This window comes from Hyperolius riggenbachi, chromosome 9 (genome assembly GCF_040937935.1).
Source record: "Hyperolius riggenbachi isolate aHypRig1 chromosome 9, aHypRig1.pri, whole genome shotgun sequence".
In the NCBI taxonomy this organism is placed as follows: domain Eukaryota; kingdom Metazoa; phylum Chordata; class Amphibia; order Anura; family Hyperoliidae; genus Hyperolius; species Hyperolius riggenbachi.
This window is the reverse complement of record NC_090654.1, coordinates 90,337,638-90,359,003: the sequence shown is the minus strand read 5'-3', so window position 1 is coordinate 90,359,003 and position 21,366 is coordinate 90,337,638. Positions and strand designations below refer to the sequence as shown.

The 21,366-nt window shown below is 45.2% G+C and overlaps 1 protein-coding gene across 1 annotated transcript in view; it reads left to right on the top strand.

Annotated features, from left to right (window-relative positions):
- The first annotated feature begins 216 nt into the window (after positions 1–216).
- The window catches only part of BAP1 (BRCA1 associated deubiquitinase 1), a 33,378-nt gene continuing 12,228 nt past the window's right edge, over positions 217–21,366 (top strand). The window contains exons 1-9 of the mRNA XM_068253184.1: positions 217–339; positions 5,354–5,383; positions 7,955–8,009; positions 10,902–11,034; positions 12,506–12,625; positions 13,946–14,007; positions 16,009–16,151; positions 19,247–19,325; positions 19,407–19,530. Coding sequence (XP_068109285.1) covers positions 303–339; positions 5,354–5,383; positions 7,955–8,009; positions 10,902–11,034; positions 12,506–12,625; positions 13,946–14,007; positions 16,009–16,151; positions 19,247–19,325; positions 19,407–19,530 — 783 coding nt within the window. The 5' untranslated portion in view covers positions 217–302. The remainder of the gene's footprint in view (positions 340–5,353; positions 5,384–7,954; positions 8,010–10,901; positions 11,035–12,505; positions 12,626–13,945; positions 14,008–16,008; positions 16,152–19,246; positions 19,326–19,406; positions 19,531–21,366) is intronic.

The window sequence follows — 21,366 nt, the reverse complement described above, 5'->3', positions numbered from 1 at the left end:
TCAGTAATCTTCTCCTACTATCATCCACCTTCAGTGCATTACAATAGACCCCATTAACAGCACGGAAGTGCTGCGGGATTAATTACCATTGGAGGGCAGCTCTGCAGAAGCACAGTCCGAGCTGTGCTATGTCTGATTGTGCTGCCTTCTCTCTGTGGAATGAGGAAGTGATCTCCTCCGCAGAATGAGGAAGTCATGTCTGCGCATGTCTGCCATGGAGAGCAGCTTTGAGGTAGCGTAATCAGACATTACACCGGCGCGTAGTGATGACGTCAGAGGCCCGGAGGCATGGATGAAGCAACATGAATAAAGGCTGGCTAGAGCTGGAAAGCGACCCAGGTACCCCGATCACCCCTCACACTGACGGACACCCGTCTTATTGCATATATCAGGAGACCCGCCCGTCATTCTCTTACACTCTCTGTGTTAGGATGGGGGTGCACACCTCACCCAGGGGGATCTCAGTGTCCCTCATCAGAAGGAAGGTGCCCCAGCTGTGTGTGATCAGTGTCTGTACAGCACCCTGATTCACAGAGGGGTCCTCTGAGGACTGGAAACAGGGTTGCGACTTGATTTCCCTTATTGCTTATTTCTTTGTTGTCCAGGGGAATGTTTGGGTTGGTTCATTGAGACATCGAGCGTCTCTATTGTTTACATACATGGGACTTTTGCTCTCCAGGAATTGGAATAACCAGGAGCCAGAGGTTTGCAGGTGGCAATCAGATTTGGAGATGGGCTGACATTTGGACATTAACTTTCTTGCTCCACTGGAAGCAGAATTCCTGTGGGCAGGTTCAGGCTTTGCATTAGGCTATTCAGCTTTAGAAACTATTAAAGGGCAACTGTAGTGAGAGGACTATGGAGGTTGCTATATTTCCTTTTAGGCAATACCAGTTGCCTGGCAGTCCTGTTGAAGTATTATAATAACACCAGAAGCAAGAATGCAGCTAATCTTGTCAGATCTTTCAATAATTTCGGAGATACCCGATCTGCTGCATACTTCTTCATGGCTGAAAGTATTAGATCAGCAGGAGAGCCAGGCTACTGGTATTATTTAAAAGGAAATAAATATGGCAGGCTCAATATGGGCCCGTTTCCACTGTTGCAATGCGATTTCGCCGGCATCCCGACGCTTGTAAAAACGCATGTGGATGCGTTTCCACATGCGTTTTTACCCGCGATATCGCGTGCGATTTCGCATGGCAGGGTGCCATGCGAAATTAACCATGACTCTGCCAGGGCAAAATAACATTGAAAAAGGTGCGAAATCGCACGCGAATCGCGGGTAAAAACGCATGTAAAAAACGCATGCGTTTTTCCTATTAAATACATTAGCGGCGATTCGCATGGATTCCCGACGCAGGCGAATTCTGTGGGTCCCGTCATGCAGATTTGGCCCACCGCCAAATCGCTCCCGCACGCCGCACATATGGAAACAGCCCCGGCCACTTCAATGTACCAAGCGAATCCGCATGTCGGCGCCGCATGCGGATTTGCTATGGTGGAAACGAGCCCTATCCCTCTTGTTACAGTTGTACTTTAACTTAGCTTATAGCTGAAACTGTAATTTTCCATTTAATATTTAAAAAGATATTACAACTGCTTGTTGTCTTTAGTGTTCTTCCTGTTCTGTTTTTCTGGTCGACTGCCTGGGAGCATCTGTGGCTTTGCATAATAAGCGCATGTATACTGGGCATGCTCAAGTTCCAGACTGCTCATGCCCAGTAAAAGGAAGTGATGATGGAAAAGGGATATGCATGAGTGCTCCCTTTTATTAGGCATGTGTGGTTGTTGTTATTTAGTATTTATATATCACCAACATCTTCCATAGCAGTGTACAGAGTACACTGTCGTGTCACTTAACTGTCCCTCAACTGTCCCTCAGAGGGGCTCTCAGTCTAATCCCTGCCATAGTCATATGTGTGTGTATCATGTAGTGAATGGATCGAAGTGTAGAGCCAATTCATGAGCTGGTTCAAATTCCTTTATTCACGTCCTTGGTAAACTTCCAGGACTCCATGAATGAAACCCTCTTACACATGCTAGAATTTCCTTCACCAATATGAACATTCTGTTATGTCTAAGCTGGGAAATTAGCATGACAACAAATGAGCCCATCATCTTTTCCCTGTGCTGCAAGACATTGCTTGCTCATGTGCTACCCATCATCTCTCCTCTTCACTAAACAATACATGAGCTTCTTGGTCATAGCCGGGAAGTGTCTTTAGGGCTTGGAGAGAAGACTGATGCAATGGATAGTACGGCATTGCTGAGACAATCCAGCACTCCTGATTTCTTGATGATACAGTTTTATGTGAAAGTTTGGGCAACCTTGTTAATTGTCATGATTTGGGCATAACAAGGGTTGTTATGCATGGAGGAAAAACACAGCATTTCAAGAAAAACACCTGCTAACTATAGTAAAATATTGTGGAGGTTCCAACATGCTGTAGGGCCAGTGCAGGGACTGGGAATTTTGTGAACGTTGAGCGATGCATGGATTCCACTCAGTATCATTAGATTCTGGAGACCAATGTCCAGTAATCAGTGACAAAGCTGAAGCTGCACCAAGGCTGGATCTTTCAACAACCCTAAAGGTGCATACACACATCAGACTATAGTCTTTGGAAACTGAAAGATCACAGACCAATCTTACCACCCTTCATGTAGTATGAGAGCCATACTCTACACAGTCTTTTCTATGGAGCTGAACTCCACATCATAAAAAAATCTTTGCAAGATGCTGCACACACAGATGCTGTACAGACACAAAAGATCAGTATCTGCAAAAGATCTGTTCCTACCAAAAATCCATTCCTGCAAATTGCAATGATAGTCTATAAGATCTGCAGATCATCATACACACATGATTTAACTGACATTCATCTGCAGATCAGATCCACCAGGATGGATTTTCAGATCTGTGGATGATTGCTTGATCTGCAGATGAATGTCAGTTAAATCATGTGTGTATGATGATCTGCAGATCTCATAGACTATCATTGCAATTTGCAGGGATGGATTTTTGGTAGGAACAGCTCTTTTGCAGATACTGATCTTTTGTGTCTGTACAGCATCTGCGTGTGCAGCATCTTGCAAAGATTTTTTTCTGATGTGGAGTTCAGCTCCATAGAAAAGACTGTGTAGAGTATGGCTCTCATACTACATGAAGGGTGGTAAGATTGGTCTGTGATCTTTCAGTTTCCAAAGACTATAGTCTGTGTGTATGCACCCTTACACTGCTCAAAATCCACTAAGACATTCATGCAGAGGAACAAGTACAACATTCTGGAATGGCCATCTCAGTCCCCAAATCTGAATATAATTCAGGTGGTGTGAGTTAAAGAGAGCTGTCCATGCTCAGAAGCCATCAAACCTGAATGAACTAGAGATGTTTTGTAAAGAGGAATGGTCCAAAATACCTTCAACCAGAATCCAGACTCTCATTGGAACCTACAGGAAGCGTTCAGCAGCTGCAATTTCTGCAAATGGAGGATCTACTAAATATACTAAATATTGATTTCATTTCTTGTGGTGCCCACATTTATGCACCTGCCTAATTTTGTTTAAACAATTATTACACACTCTCTGTAAATCCAATAAACTACATTTCACTTCTCAAATATCACTGTGTGTGTCTCCTATATGATATATTCAAATGACATTTTTTATCATAACATCCAACAGTTTATGCAGGAAAATCATGACAATTAACAAGGTTGCCCAAACTTTCGCATCCCGCCACTGTACAACTGGCTGCCCCTTCAAAACTGGGCAACTGATGAGATGGAAATTCCTGGTTTGCATGCTGCTTGGCACTTAAGGGGGGAAAAAGCCCAGCAGCTGCTAGATTTGTTTGGCTCAGTTCCTAGCTGCATGTTATGTACATGTAAACCTGGAATATTTTAATTTTACTACATTAGTATGTCGATTGTCGAGGTCACCCAGCAGGAAACCTCATAGGAAAATTCCACTAACGTAATCGGTTGCTGTTTCAACAGTTCTCCAATGATTGCACCTGCCACCCTCTATAATTTTTAGTTATCAGATAGGTTGTAATAATAACTACACCCCCACACTATTCAGCCAATTAGAATGCTTCCATATTGCAGAGGGTGCTGTGATTGGAGAACTGTTCCATATGAGTTTTCTCGTTGGGTCATCTCAATCATACGAACTCCAAATGATTTATGTAATTTATTTTTTTTATAGATTACTGTAGGTTCTCAACATGTGGTGTATATACCCTAGGGGCTTCTTAGGTTGGGATCAGAGGGTAACAGGCTTTAAAATTAAAATTGTCTATCCATATACTAAAAGTCCTGAAAAACTATTTTGCTTCATTAAGATTACAAAGGAATTTTTGAAAAGGAGTGTATACAGTTCTGGAGTACTCTTAAACCTCTTTTCCACAGGGGGCTGAGGGTAGTGAATTCACCGCCTGTCAATTTCTCCCAAGACTTTTTTTTTTTTCCTTTCTGTAGGGTAACACCACCATGTGTCAAACAATGACAGATTCCCAATCAATTTCAGCATGAAATTTCTCAGGAATCAGCATCGTGAAAATGTTAGTGCCTGTACATTAAAATCTCTCACCAGTCTGGCTGCTGCGAGTCCTGCTGCTCCTTCCTCATTCGCATCCCACGTGGCTGTTGCACACAGCATGTCAAACATGCACCATTGTGGCAGCCACATGGGACCCGATATGTGGTAGAAAGAGAAGCTGAACTCGCGGCGGCCGGACAGGTGAGAGATTTTGAAACACTGACACGGGGCACATTACACGTGTGTGTGTGTGTGGGGGGGGGGGGTCTGTTGCGTTCACCACTAATCCCAATATCGCATGCTGCTTCTGCCATGCACCTGATCGATCACTTCGGCCCAAGATTTTCCAGCTTGCGTTTCAAATCATCAATCTGGCATGCTTGTTGTGACACCGATTTTCATCTGATTTGAGAATTATCAAGTTTGGTGGTCGATCGGCCACAAAATCGCTAGATGTATGGCCACCTCTTGATTATGAAGATGGCTTTATGGGAATTTTGTAGCAGATGATGGTAAGAAGGTCATTATAAGCACATTATTTAATTCATCACCTGAATTATGGAGAGCTATCACTACTCGTGTGGATCTGCTGATTGTTCTCCATGAATGTTCAGTGCGCTGGGCTTTGAATCAGATATACTTTTGTTATTTATACTTATGAAACCAGTGTCAGCTGCAAAAGCATTTACTTTATTGTTCTATTGCAAGTCAGCTTTCTGACTTTTTTTTTTTAGTATTTGGGAGTCTGGAAAATAATTAGACAGATTGCTGCTGTCTCACGCTGTTATTGTCTCTTTTTCTTGCACAGGGCTGTTCACACTGCTGGTGGAGGATTTCGGTAAGTAGAATCGTTTCTGGATTTTCACTGATAGAGGTCTAAAACTGGTTGTCATTTCTATTATTTAATAAGGTGTTTGTATGCTCTCCTGGGCCAAGATTATATACATACCCTTACTTTGTGTTTCAGTTGCATTTTTCAGATATTCTCACTTCCTGCCTCTTAATTCTTTCCCAGTGGACTAAAGTATATAGCTATGTACACACATGGAAGAGAATCGATTATTAAAGAGAAACTTCAGTGAAAATGTTACAAAAAAAAAAAAAGTGTTTAATTTTTACAATAATTATGTATAAATGATTGAGTCAGTGTTTGCCCATTGTAAAATCTTTCCTCTCCCTGATTTACATTCTGACATTTATCACATGGTGACATTTTTACTGCTGGCAGGTGATGTCACTGGAAGGAGATGCTGCTTGCTTTTTTTGGCAGCTGGAAATAACTGTTATTTCCCACAGTGCAACAAGGCTCCCACAGTGTGATGTTAGGACCTCAGAGCTGTGAGGTGCTGACGTCACATTGTGGGAGGGGTTTCACCACAAAATCAGCCATATAGAGCCCCCTGATGATCCGTTTGAGAATAGGAATAGATTTCTCATGGGAAAGGGGGCATCAGCTACTACGGTAATTCTTGGTTACGGTTTATCTTTAAAAATGTAACCGACATCAGGTAGTCTGGTCAATCCAACTGGCGTATCAGTCCTAACGACTTTTGGGCAGATATCTTGCAGTTGGCTAAGTGTGTACAAGGTTGTTCAAACGACATTGTTCATGCATATGTCATGTGATCAGGGCTGTGGAGTCGGTACAAAAATCATCCAACTCCTCAGTTTATGAAACCACCGACTCCAGGTACCCAAATATTGCTCCGACTCCACAGCCCTGTGTGTGATATCTCAATTCTGTTTGTGCATGCAGTATATAAAGGACAACTGAAGTGAGAAGTATATGGAGGCTCCCATATTTATTTCCTTTTAAACAATACCAGTTGCCTGGCAGCCCTGCTGATCTATTTGGCTGCAGTGGTGTCTGAATCACACACCTGAAACATGCATATAGCTAATCCTGTCAGATTTGACAATAATGTCAGAAACACGTGATCAGCTGCATGCTTGTTTGGGGTCAATGGCTAAATGTATGTAGAGGATGCAATGGATCAGCAGGAGAGCCGGGTAATGTGCATTGATTAAAAGGAAATAAATATGGCAGCCTCCATATCCCTCTCACTTCAGTTGCCCTTTAAACAACACAATATGGCTGTGAGTGTGCACAGCATTGTTTAAACTTCCCGTCGTTACTTTTTCTGGGTAATGGTTCACCCCAAACCCAGCTCCCCCAATGGCACACACCATTATGAACCTCTGTTATGGGGAGCTTCATTTACAAAATTCTAGTGTTTAGGTCACTTTAAGTATTTGTATGTGACTCTCATTGTTTACACTAAAGCTTCATAGAGATGCTAGACTGTGCTAAGATGTGTACAAGTGTCCCTCCTGGTTGCTTAAAGGAGTCATCAGGGAAACTTAATGAAATAAGTGGTACTTACTGGGGCTTCCTGTCCCTCGCCGCAGCTCTGCAGTCAGCCGTTCACCAAAACTCTGTCCTGGTCCCCAGCGATGACGTCGGGCGACCTCCTCCAGGTCGGCCTGTACTGCGCCTGCGCGAGCGGTGCTGTCAATCACCGCCACGTGGGCCGGAGCACAGAACTACTGCTCCAGCGCAGTCCGCTGCGGCGCAAGTGGCGGTGATTGACAGCGCCGCTCGCACAGGCGCAGTACAGGCTGCCCTGCAGGTCGCCCTGACGTCATCACCGGGGACCGGGACAGAGCTTTGGGGGGAGAGCTGCAGCGAGGGACATGCTGGGAGCTGGAGGAAGCCCCCGGTAAGTACTACTTATTTTATTAAGTTTTCCCCTGATGACTCCTTTTTAAAGGATACATCCAAGCATTAAAAAAAAATAAAAAAATTCCACTACCTGGGGCTTTCTCCAGCCTGTGGCAGCTGTCCTGTGCGCTCACCACAGCTCCGGTGACTCCTGGTCTTCTCCGCTGGCGCAGCCAACTTAGCCAGGTCGGGGTCTGGGTTGGCTTGTTCTGCGCTCCACGGTGCAGGTCACGTGGTTTCCCCGACATCATCAGGACGGTACTGCGCAGGCTGACCTGGCTGTGCCAGCGGAGAAGACCGGGAGCCACCGGAGCTGCAGCGAGGGCACAGGATGGCTGCCAAGTGCTGGAGGAAGCCCCAGGTAAGTGGATTATTTTTTTTATTTTTTTAACTGCTTGGATCACTCCTTTAATGATTCATCTATGCTGAAAGGGTCAACTCTGCCTTTTGTTGGCCCGGTTTCGAGGCACATGCATATTGCAGCTGCTCAGAATATTAGCATCTCAGTGATGATCTGTGCTCATAGCAATCAGTGTGTACTGAAGTGATATTGTGAGCCTTATTTCACAGAAGTGCCCTGACAGGTTGTTGGGAATGAGTGATGTTCAGTAGAATTGGGAATGGGGGGGTGGTGGGGGTGGGGCTGTATGTAGAAAGTGTCTAAACTTTCCTGTGTTCCTCCAATAGGTGTGAAAGGGGTGCAGGTGGAGGAGATCTATGACCTGCAGAGCAAGTGCCCGGGGTGAGATCTGCAGACTCTTCATTGTATTGTGCTGTTTTGTCAAGGGATGGTGTATTCAGAAAGTTAAAGACTATTTCCAGTGAAAATATCTGCATGATGGAGGATTGAGGGGAGGGGGTTGTGGGGCGAAATACTCTCCTATCCTGACGTAATCCATTCAGGCTCCGCCTCCCTGTCAGAATGGGCCCAGACGATTTGTTTTTTTTTGTTTTTTCAAATTGCTGCCAGGGCTCTGTGCACACCCACCTGCATGGCTGCGGCCCACTCCCAGTTCAGCAACCACCACTCAGGACACAGCTGGGGGCGGGCCACAACCACCCAGGCGAACATCTTGGGATACATGGCCACCACTGCACTGCTGAGGAGGGGGGCAGAGCGGCTCTCTGCCCCACCCCCTCAAACTGTCCTCATGCAGATATACTGGCTCTGTCTATTTAACTGCAAGTCCAGCTGCTGCTTGACTTATAAAGCAGTGTATCTCAACATTTTACAAGTATTTACCCCTTTTGAAAGCTTGTGCTGGCCAAGTACTCCCCGGTGTGGTGAAGAGTATCTCAAGCACCCCTTGATACAGATGTATTTAACATAGTACATGCGTTTTTAAACAGTTTCCAAGCATTTACTATTGCTTTTTATTAGCTAAAATACCAGTTTGGTGTTTTATATAGGATTTATTATTTTCTTAAACTCTAAATTTGTAAAACCTAATTAAATATATCAATCCCAAGTACCCCCTGGACCCACCAGAAGTACCCTCTAGGGTACGTCTTCAGTTCTAACGAGTGAAGGAGATTTCTAAGCATTTTATACAGTGGGATGAGAAAGTTTGGGTAACCTTGTTAATTGTCATGATTTTCTTGTATAAATCGTTGGTTGTTACGATAAAAAAAAAAGTCAGTTAAATATATCATAAAGGAGTCACACACAGTGATATTTGAGAAGTGAAATGAAGTTTATTTGCTTTACAGAAAGTGTGCAATAATTGTTTAAACAAAATTAGGCAGGTGCATAAATTTGGGGACCACAAAAAAGAAATGAAATCGATATTTAGTAGATCCTCCTTTTGCAGAGATTACAGCCCATAAATGCTTCCTGTAGGTTCCAATGAGAGTCTGGATTCTGGTTGAAGGTATTTTGGACCATTCCTCTTTACAAAACATCTCTAGTTCATTCAGGCTTGATGGCTTCTGAGCATGGACAGCTCTCTTTAATTTACACTACAGATTGAGATGACCATTCCAGAACATTGTACTTGTTCGTCTGCATGAATGCCTCAGTGGATTTTGAGCAGTGTTTTGGGTGGTTGTCTTGTTAAAAGATCCAACCCCGGCGCAGATTCAGCTTTGTCACTGATTCCTGGACATTGGTCTCCAGAATCTGCTTATACTGAATAGAATCCATGCGTCCCTCAACTTTGACAAGATTCCCAGTCCCTGCACTGGCCACACAGCCCCACAGCATGATGGAACCACTACCATATTTTACTGTAGGTAGCAGGTGTTTTTCTTGAAATGCTGTGTTCTTTTTCCTCTATGCGTAATGCCCCTTGTTATGCCCAAATAACTCAATTTTAGTTTCATCAGTCCACAGCACGTTATTCCAAAATGAAGCTGACTTGTCTAAATATGCTTTAGCATAACTCAAGCGGCCCTGTTTGTGCTGTGGGTGGAGAAAAAGCTTCCTCTGCATCACTCTCGCATACAGCATCTCCTTGTGTAAAGTTCGCTGAATAGTTGAATGATGCACAGTGACTCCATCTGCAGCAAGATGATGTTGTAGGCCTTTGGTGCTGGTCTGTGGGTTGACTCTTGACTATTCTAACCATTCGTTGCTTCTGTTTATCCCAGATTTTTCTTGGTCTGCCACTTCGAGCCTTAACTTGAACTAAGCCTGTGGTCTTCCATCTCCTCAATATGTGGAAACAGGCAGCTGGAATCTCAGAGACAGTTTCTGTATCCTTCCCCTAAACCATGATGGTGAACAATCTTTGTCTTTAGGTCATTTGAGAGTTGTTTTGAGACGCCCATGTTGCTACTCTTCAGAGAAAACTAAAAGAGGATGGAAACTTACAATTGACCCCCTTAAATACTCTTTCTCATAATTGGATTCACCTGTGTATGTAGGTCAGGGGTCACTGGGCTTACCAAGCTAATTTGAGTTCCAATAATTAGTTATAAAGGTTTTGGAATCAATAAAATGACCAGTGTCCAAATTTATGCACCTGCCTAATTTTATTTAAACAATTATTGCACACTTTCTGTAAACCCAATAAGCTTCATTTCACTTCTCAAATATCATTGTGTGTGTCTCCTATATGATGTAATTAACTGACTTTTTTATCGTAACAACCAACGATTTATACAGGAAAATGACGATAAACAATGTTGCCCAAACATTCGCATCCCACTGTATGTAAACTTCAGTCACCATTCTAGATAATTGACGTGATCATGCAGATGTTAAAAAAGTGACTGGCAATTGTGCATTGTTTTCTAAATGTTTAGGCAAGCAAAATAAAAAAGTATTGTATCGTGATGACAAATGGTGTTGAATACCCTCCTCTCTTTAATTATTCTTCCAGTGTGGTCTCTTTCACCCTTTTATGTACCAGCTTTCCTCCTCGAAAATATGCATCTCGCTATACTTGAGAGTGTGCCTTTTCTCAGTGCAAGTACATGGCAGAATTTCCTTTACTAATCAATTAAGAAAATTCTACCATCTACCTAGAAAAAGAAAAGACACAAATGAAGAAGTCACTCTGTAGGTGTGATGAAATGTCTGTTATAACAGTGCAATTTTCCAACTGGAACAACCTTATTTTGCTTTGGATATACTGTGCTTCATTTCTGCTCAGCTCTGGGTTGTGTCTCATGGTTTTTATTCCCTCTTCAGGCCAGTCTATGGCTTCATCTTCCTCTTCAAATGGATCGAGGAGCGACGTTCCCGCAGGAAGGTGTCCACCCTCATGGACGACACGTCCGTCATGGAGGAAGACGTGGTCAACAACATGTTCTTTGCTCATCAGGTGAGACAGAGAACACCAAGTCTGTGTCAGAACAGGAGAGTGTCACAGTCAGATTCCAGCTGTCATTTTGTTGCTGCAAATAGAGGAATGAAAACTGAAGCCTGATTGGCTGATCCATGAAGATATTATTTGTTAAAGGGGAATTAGATGTTGATGGCTCCGCATAGAAGGCTGTCTGTATTCACAGTGACTATTATCCCTCTCCACTCCACAGTAATGCAGTGCTGTAATCTCCCCCAGCTGTCTGACCAGTTGCCCAGGACTGGACCTGGATGCAGAGCCTTATGTCACCCATCTCTGCCCACAGTGTAGTGTAAGTCTCCACACACCTTTCCCTGTGCTGTTTAAATGTACAGACTGGCATGGGGGAAGGTGGAAAGGGTTTTTCACCACTGTGTGAGTGGAGGTGGGTGCATTGTGGCTCTATATAGGAATCTGCTTTGACAGGAGACTATATCAGTATACGGACGATGACAGGAGAGGGATAACGCTCATTTATTCACTAGACAGAAAGATAGTTGCAAGTTGGCACTACAGTGCAACACCATGTGCATAGAGCTGTACACGAGTGGCTCTCTGACATGCCCTCCTTTTATTCAGCTTCACTAGCATGCTCTAGCAGTACAGTAAATGCAGATGTAAATAGAGGAGATGTGAAGATGGCACTGCTATAAACGCGGATATATTAGTACAAAAGTGTAAAAATCACAAGTGCAATCTTGCAGACATGATAGGATGGGTGGTACACATACCAGGTATGAGAGGAGGCACTCTGATGGTGGTGGGTGCTGGGTACAGGATGCCTGACGGCCGCTTCGCACACTGCTGCGCTTCTTCAGAGGCTAGGTAGCCTCACCATGCCTCCTCTGACGATTGGTATGTGTACCACGCATCCTATCATGTCTGCAAGATTGCAATTGTGATTTTTACACTTTTGCACTAATATATCAGCGTTTATAGCAGTGCTAGCTTCACATCTCCTCTATTTACCTCCATAACGCTCATTGTGACTGCATTTTCAGGCTTTTGAGGGCACTTCTGGTTTGCTGTAAAGCACAGCCTGTGTACCCAGTCCTGTGCAAATACTTAGTGTCAGAGCCTGCTTCTATCTGTATATAAAGGTTCTGGTTAGCTGATGCACACTTCAAAAATGGCATGATGCAAAGCAGCAAAAGAGGGGGAAAAAAAAAGAGCCCGTTATTAACTTCAACTGGACTGCTTCACGTCACTAAATTATTAGGATTGAATATTTCACTAGTTTCTCATAAAAGAGGTACAAGTCAAAAACTATGCTTACTATCGATCAGAATCGGTCATCATCCTCGCTTGATAACCATTTTAAATCCCTATAGAACAAAAGTCACTACAAGACAGAAAGAAAGAAGGTTGTCCCCAGTCCAGCTTACAGTTTGGAGTGTTAAGACTTGTTTCTGGTGTTGCTCTCCTTAATTATTTTCACTATTGTTCACAGCTGATCCCAAACTCCTGCGCCACTCACGCCCTCCTGAGCGTATTGCTGAACTGCAGCGGGGTTCACCTGGGACCGACCCTCAGCCGCATTAAGGACTTCACTAAAGGCTTCAGCCCGGAGGTAAGGGCACAGAGCTCATGCACATTACAGACATCAGCTTTCTAACCTGTTGCTAAAGGTTTATCCAATGGGGCAATTGTTTATGAAACTGGAAATGATGTGTCATTTGGAAACATATTTGTACTGCACGGCAGCCACTGGCTGGAACACGGTGACATCGCAGTGACTGACAGCGGTATCCGGCCAGTGGAAAGCCATGCTGTTCAGGTCAGTTTTCGAATGACGTGTTAGCTGTTGCCATGGCAGTGCATCACTACGAGGGAGGAGTCGGGGAGGAGTGAGCTGTCAGGCCCGGTAACTTTGCACAGTTGTGCTCTGACGCACATGCGTGGCCCGGGCGCACATGCACCCCTGTTGTGGCCGGACCTCAGGCCCACGTAAAAGGCCGTTTTACACATTTTTTTGCGTTATGGTAGAGATGCGATGCATTCCCTGCATCACACCACAACACAAAAAATGGCAAACCTAAGACCCTGTGGCAGAGTGCGCTGACAGGGTGATAGGCATAGCGCCGCCCTCCGCTTAGTGATGTACTGGGATTCCCGTCTGTGCACACTGCTCACGTCTATTACATTTCTGTGTCGAACATTGACTCCAGTGACTTGCGCCACCGCTGGGTCTCCACGGAAGTCGTACAGTACCACACTGCAGACTGTTCGTCGGCTCCGCAACGATTTTGAAGCTTCAGCTGCAATGCAACACAGTAAGTGTGCAAGGCCCCATACACTTGCATTGCTATTGCATTACCCTGCGGTAAAACAGACTGAGGTGCTGCTACTGCTGAAATTCTGTTTGTCCCACGTTTATTGCCTGATGAAGCGGGCGTGGCCTGCGAAACGCCTTGCATTCTTGGGGTACTATATAATAAATGTGATTACTATTATACAGACAGTCTTTCGTGTCTGCTTTATGGAGGTAAGTCCACCGCTTCCTCCAAGCAAATTTTAAAGGTTTTATCCACTTTTACCCTGCTGGCACCTCTGTTCTCCTTTTGCTGCGGTAAAACAGGGTAATGCAACTCACACTTGCAATGCAAGTGTAAAAGGGGCCTTAAGCTAACTTTTTGAGGTTAGATACTTACCTATGTAAAGGGAAGGCCCTGGGTCCCATAGAGCCTTCCTGGCCTTCTCTCTGCTCCCTCGTTCTACCCCTGTCACTCGTTCAAATTACAAGAGAGGTCGGGGAGGTCTCTATGGGATCCAGAGCCTTCCCTCTACAGTACACGGGGGAGTATCTAACTAGCTGAAAGATGAACATTTATGAAATAATTATACAACACTCAGATTTCAAAGCCTGAAGCACTGTTTTCTCTTTCCTTAGAGTAAAGGTTATGCCATCGGGAATGCTCCGGAGCTGGCAAAGGCTCACAACAGTCATGCAAGGTAAGCAGCTCTCCGGCAGGACCTCTCGTGTACTGTGACTCTCTGCTGGCACTATATGGAAAATTCAATAATACACAAGCTTCAGGGAACAAGCATATCTCATAGATGGGTTACTCCCACTCTGCCGCAGCTTATCCCTTGCTTGAAGACTCTCTGGCTTACATGACTGACCTCTGCAAAGGGGATTTATCTGTAACAGCTGTGTCAAATATGAAGTTTTGTTCATTTTTACTTATATTGAAAAATCCAGGTTGGTGAAATAGAGCAGGGCTTCCCAATCCTGTCCTCAAGTAACACCAACAGTACTTGTTTTGCAGAAAACCACAAACCTGCACCTGTGAGGTAATTAGTGTCTCAGAGCGGATTAACTACCTCTGTGGCTTTCCACAAAACATGCACTGTTGGTGGTACTTGAAGGGAACCCGAGGTGAGAGGGACATGGAGGCTGCCGTATTTATTTCCTTGTAAACAATACCAGTTGCCTGGCAGTCCTGTTGATTTTCTGGCATAAGTAGTGTCTGAGTCAAAACCCTGGAACAAGCATATGGTTAATCCAGTAAAACCTGAGTCAGAGTACCTGATCTGCTGCATGATTGTTCAGGGTCTATGGATTAGAATACTATGGAAGAGTATTATAGGTAGAGGATCAGGACTGCCAGGCAACTGGTATTGTTTAAAAGGAAATTAATATGGCAGCTTCCATATCCGTCTCACCTTGGGTTCCCTTTGAGGACCGGGTTGGGAAGCTATCAGTTAGAGCTTCAAGATTTACCATACACCCTTGATTTACAATTTTACCGAACTAAGTAAGTGTTGGACACTGAATATACTATATTTTAGGTATAGTATACCACAAAGATATGACAAGATAGTACATCCAAGATTGTATGATTTATGGTACACAGTGGTGTAACCTTACCTTATACTGATGGTAGGATGTATCTTACTGCTGTACACAAGTGATGTGCCTTTGAATAAAAGGTTACAAGGGGTTTTCAGTCTCTTTTAGACACTTTATTCCTTCCAGGTGGATCTGCAACATGAGCTGTCTGGATGTTCCTTCGTACTGGTCCAAACCTTATCCCATAGAGCCATATCAATCTACGGCAGGCACTGATGAGGAGCAACAAAGTCCAAAACAGGCTGTATGCATGTTGGATTGGTGTGGCTCTGTAAAATGTAGAACTTGTAGACTTGCTATACATCAGCATTTCTGGATGTGTGCCTGGCTTTCAGGGGCATAAAGAGATGATTTGCAGATTTGGCAGTGATGCATTCTGGGTAACTGTACTTGCTCACTTAACCTCTTTAAGACCGCATTACGCCAATGGGCGTGAATGCGGTGGCTCCCCCAGGACCGCCTAACGATCGGCGTAAAGTCCTGGGGGAGTGTTTTGCAGGGGCTCGTGCGCGCATCCCCGCTCTGGTGACGGAGCTCCGCCTCCAGTCTCCCAGCGCCGGTCGGAGACTGTTAGACGGTGAAACTGCCATCTTTGCTGTACAGTGCTGCGATCCAAGGCAGCACTGTACTGGGGACAGCTGTGTGACACGGCTGTCCCCTCCAGAGTCAAAACAGTGATCGGTTGTTATAGGCTGAAGCTTATGACAGCTGATCACGCTAATTGGCTGGCTGTGGGAGGGAGGGAGGGGGGATGGTAAAATTAATAAAATATAAAACAATAAAAAAAAAATTACAAAATAAAACAAACCTTTATTAAAAAAACAAATACCTGGGGTTCGATCAGACCCCACCAACAGAGAGCTCTGTTGGCGGGGAGAAAAGGGGGGGGGATCACTTGTGTGCTGAGTTGTGCGGCCCTGCAGCGAGGCCATAAAGCTGCTGTGGCCCAATTTCAGAAAAATGGCCTGGTCTTTGGGGGGGGGGGGGGGGTTTAACACTGTGGTCCTCAATTGGTTAAAGGAGCGTTATTGCCAATACCTTCTGTTTTAAGAAGGCAGGATATTTGTATCAATTGCGACACCATGTTGTCTTCTCCACAGGCCTGAGCCACGTCACCTGCCAGAGAAGCAGAATGGGATCAGCGCGGTACGGACTATGGAAGCCTTTCACTTCGTCAGTTATGTCCCAATTAAAGGACGGCTGTTTGAGCTGGATGGGCTTAAAGCCTACCCCATAGATCATGGTAATACACCCTAAACCTTTCAATGGCGTGTGCAATAAACCAGGGTTATAGAGTGGGTATAAAAAAATCATCCAACTCAGACTCCTCAGTTTATGAAACCACCGACTCCAACTCCAAGTACCCAAAATTGCTCGACTCCACAGCCCTGCAATAAACTGCCAACTGATCGCAGTACGTTACATGCGATGCTTTCTGCTCTACTTATCATGCGTAAGACTTTACACACATTATTGTGCACAGTTTACTCCTGCATACACCCCTTTGTCTCTTAATGCTTGGCCTTAAAGGGAACCTGAAGTGAGAGGTATATGGAGGCTGCCATATTTATTTCCTTATAGGCCAGTTCTACACTTTATTTGCGCTATGCGGTGTGAGCTTTGCATCACACTGCAGATATGAGACTTCATATGACCCTGTGCCAAGGTGTGGCTATAGGGGAGTATATGCTTAGGCCCGCCCCACCCAGCTAGTGATGTACTTCCTGTCCAGCACTGGGAATCCCGTTGATCCGCGCATGCACATCGCACTCCCGTCGTGCATCCTGCCTGCATCGCCCATTGACTGCACCCTTTGCATCAGCATTGCGGCAATTTGGATACTTTAGCGCACTGAGTCACATGGTGACCCAGAAGAGTACCGCGGTGCAACACATTGTGCAAGGGGCCTTAGAGTGTGAACCCAAATTATATTTTTATTTTTAATGTCCACATATCTTAAGCCAGAGTTGACTTGCAGCAACAGTGTGGCAGAACGAGGTTTTATCATTCCGAAATCCCCAGGGCAGAATTCTCCCCTCATTTCCCGAGGCAAAATTTCACATCTTTCCAGGTCGTGGATTTTGCTGCCCGGGGGAGGCAGAGCTTTGCACTGTAGCTCTGCATCCAGTTGCTTCAATCTCTGCAGATCTCAGTCTCTCCCCGCCCCTCTCAGTGAAAAAAGACTGAGAGGGGCGGGGATAGATGGCAATTGGCGGTGATTGACTGGACTGGAGGCAGAGCTACAGCGCAAAGCTCTGCCTCCCCCGGGCAGCAAAATCCACGACCTGGAAAGATGTGAAATTTTGCCTCGGGATTTGGGGGTGATAAAACCTCATTCTGCCGCGTTGCTGCAGCAAATCAGCGCTGGTGTTAATGCTTAACATATGTGGACATTAAAAATAGAAAATTAATTTGGCTTCAGACTTTCTTTAAGCAATATCAGTTCGCTGGCAGCCCTGATGATCCTCTGCTTCTTAAAAAGAGTCTGAAGCGAGAATAAATCTCGCTTCAGACCTCATAGTCAGCAGGGGCATGTGTGCCCCTGCTAAAACGCCGCTATCCTGCGGCTAAACGGGGGTCCCTTACCCCCCGAAATCCCCTCCGAGCAGAGCATCCCTTCTTCCGGATTAAGGCAGGGATAACCGCCGCAGCCCTGCCTCACGCGCGTCTGTCAGCGCGTATCTCTGCCTCTCCCCCCCCCCCCCCCCCCCCGCCCCTCTCAGTCTTCCTTCGCTGAGAGGGGCGGGGAGAGGCGGCGATGCGCCGCTGATAGACGGCGCTGAGAGGCAGGGCTGCAGCCGTTAGGCCTGCCTCAAGAGCAGCAAAATCTACGACCAAGTTAGTCATAGATTTTGCAGGGGGGGGGGGGGGGTTGTGGGGTCAGGGACCCACTTTTAGCCGCGGGATAGCGGCGTTTTAGCAGGGGCACACATGCCCCTGCTGACTATGAGACAAGAAGCGAGATTTATTCTCGCTTCAGTGTCTCTTTAAAGGGCAACTGAAGTGAGAGATATAGAGCCTGCCATATTCATTTCCTTTTAACCATTTCCCCTCCCCTGGGACGAGTAACTACGTCCCTGCAAAATGCCATAACTCTGTGCAGGGACGTAGGTACTACGCCCCTCCCGCCACGTCCCCCCCCCCCCCCCCCCCCAACACCCCACCTGCGCTCGGTACCGCCGCTAGATCAATGAATGGGAAAACAAATCCCATTCATTGATCTAATTCCCCGTGTAAATGGCTGCAGCCGTCTATACAGACAGCTCGGCCATTCATTCATTCCGTACGCGTAGTGCTTCCGTTTCCGTACAAACAGTACGGAGCTGAAGTCGCTACTGAGGACATGTTGTGGCCAAATTGTAATATTATATCCCCCTTTTTTTTCCAGTTTATTATCCCTAGTTACCTTTTTTTTATTATTATTAACCCCTGACCTCCCACACTCCCCTAAAGTTACCATTTATTTATTTATTTTAATAAAAAAAAAAATTACAAATAAAAAAAAAAAATACATAAATAGTTACCTTAGGGACTGAACTTTTTTAATATGTATACAAAAACTGTATACTACAATTACTTTATAAATTATGGGCCTGTAATTGGGGATAGACGCAAAACTTAAAATGCACCTTTTATTTCCAAATGAAATATTGGCACCATACATTGTACTAGGGAAAAAGTTTAAACGTTGCAATAACCGATACAAACGGGAAAATAAAATGTGTGGGTTTTAATTACGGTAGCATGTTTTATTTTGAAAATATAATAGCTGAAAACTGAGAAATGTGTTTTTTTTTATTTTTTTTTATTTTTCTTATTCTTCTTATTAAAACTGAGTTAGAAGAAAATATTTTTTAGCAAAAAGTACCCCCCAAAGAAAGCCTATACAGTGGCAAAAAAACCAAGATATAGATTGTTTCGCTGTAATAAAGTTATAGGTGAATGAATGGAAGGAGCGCTGACGGGTGAAAACTGCTCTGGTTTTTGGAGAGGAAAAACCCTTTGAGGTGAAGAGGTTAAGCAATACCAGTTGCCTGGCTGTCCTGCTGGCCCTCTGCCTCTGATGCTTTTAGCCATAGACCCTGAACAAGCATGCAGCAGATCAGATGTTTCTGACATTGTCAGATCTGACAAGATTAGCTGCATGCTTGATTCGGGTGTAATTCAGAAACAACTGCAGCCAAATAGACCAGCAGGACTGCCAGGCAACTGGTATTTTTTAAAAGGAAATAAATGTCAGCCTCCATATTCTTCTAACTCGTATAAGGGCTAGTTCTAAAGTTTTTGCCTCCTGAAGCAAGTTCCACTTGGGTAAGCTAATGATTCTCCTCTTTCCAGGTCCCTGGGCAGAGGATGAGGAGTGGACAGACAAGGCACGCAGAGTGATAATGGAAAGGATCGGTCTGGCCACAGCAGGGTAAAGAAGCATAAGAACATAGATCAGAGGTGTGCTGCCATTCATGCCTTTGCTGGTGATAATCCTTTCTTGTTTCCCCAGGGAACCGTACCATGACATCCGCTTCAATCTGATGGCCGTGGTGCCAGACCGCAGGCTGAAATATGAGAGTCGTCTCAACGTCCTAAAGATGAACCGACAGACAGTGCTCGAGGCTTTACAGCAGGTAAATCAATCACATGCCCGTGCTTAAAGGGCTACTATTGCGAAAATGAATACAATTTAAAACAACATGTGTATTAGTTGTCCTTATGTCTCTGAGTAAAATGCTTTATAAATTACTTTTCTGTTCCTGTCGCTCGCAGTAGGCAGTACAAATGTGACAGGTTTTGGATTGATCAGTCTCCTCATGGGGGATTCTCAGGAACTCTTTATAAGAGCACACCCTTGATGGCAGTGCAACACTGAAACTGCCAGTGTAGTGTACACAGGAGAAGACTGGCTTCCTGTCGCCAACATAAAGGTGCCTTCTAGTGAGTGCCTTTGAAAAAAATAAAAATAAAGAAAATGCTAAAAATTGTCCCACGGGGAAATGGGCTAGTCTGAAACTGTTTTAAAATCTTTTTACTAGCTACTGTAAAGGACTACTACATAAGTAAGAAAAAATACATTTGTAGTGCATTTTACTCTGGGACAAATGTACAATTAAAGAGAGTCTGAAGCGAGAATAGATCTCGCTTCAGACCTCATAGCTAGCAGGGGCATGCGTGCCCCTGCTAAAACGCCGCTATAGCGCGGCTTAACGGGGGTCCCTGTCCCCCCAAACCCCCTCCGTGCAGCGGGGGAGCGCTTCCTGGTTGGGGCAGGGCTAACCGCCGCAGCCCTGCCCCATGCGCGTCTGTCAGACGCGTATCTCCGCCTCTCCCCCGCTCCTCTCAGTCTTCCTTCACTGAGAGGGGTGGGGGAGAGGCGGCGATGCGCGTCTGATAGACGCGCTGGGAGGCAGGGCTGCAGCCGTTAGCCCTGCCTCCAGGAAGAAGATTACCAGCGACCATTTTACGACCAACTTTTGCGGGGGGTTGGTTGGGGGTGAAGGGACCCCCGTTAAGCCGCGGGATAGCGGCGTTTTAGCAGGGGCACACGTGCCCCTGCTATATATAAGACCTGAAGCGAGATTTAGTCTCGCTTCAGTGTCTCTTTAATACACATTAAAATGTTCAGTTTTTAGTTGTCCTTTCAGTAATGGTTGCTTGTCCTTTAAAGTAACACTCATTTTCACTTAGAAAATAAAAATAGCCTCCAAGTCAATTTTGCACCCTTTAAAGTGTACCAGAAATGATGGAACACTAGCCTTTATTTATACATACCTGGGGCTTCCTCCAGCCCCATGAGCAGCGTGGCTTCCCTCGCTGTGCTCTTCAGCCCCTCCGTTACTACCTGCGATACTATACCCGGTAATCTGGTCAGTCACCGCCAGTCGTTGGATTCTGCTCATGCTTGGCCGTACGTGTCCTGCCACGCTCTTGTCTCCTGGAGCGTTCTGCGCAATACTACTGTGCAAGTGCAGAGCGCTTCAGGGGACGGGAGCATTGTGGGGGCACGTATAGCCAAGCATGAGCGGAAGCCAATGACTGGTGGCGACTGACCAGATTACCGGGAATCGTAGCACCAGAACGGAGGGGCTGAATGGCGAGGAAAGTCCGCTCATGGAGCTAGTGGAGTATAAAGAAAGGCTAGTGAACCACCTCAGGTTCCCTGTAAAGTTTAACTCCATTAAAGGGAACCTAAACTGAGAGGGATATGAATGTTTCCTTTTAAACAATACCAGTTGCCTGGCAGTCCTGCTGATCTCTTTGGCTGCAGTGGTGGCTGAATCACACACCTGAAACAAGCATGCAGCTAATCCAGTCTGACTTCAGTCAGAGCACCTGATCTGCATGCTTGTTGAGGGGCTGTGGCTAACAGTATTATGCTACGTACACACATGCGACAACGATCGTTCGTTGAGAACGACGAACGAGCTTTTAATTGATGAAAGAACGACCTGAGTAAAGTTAGTTTT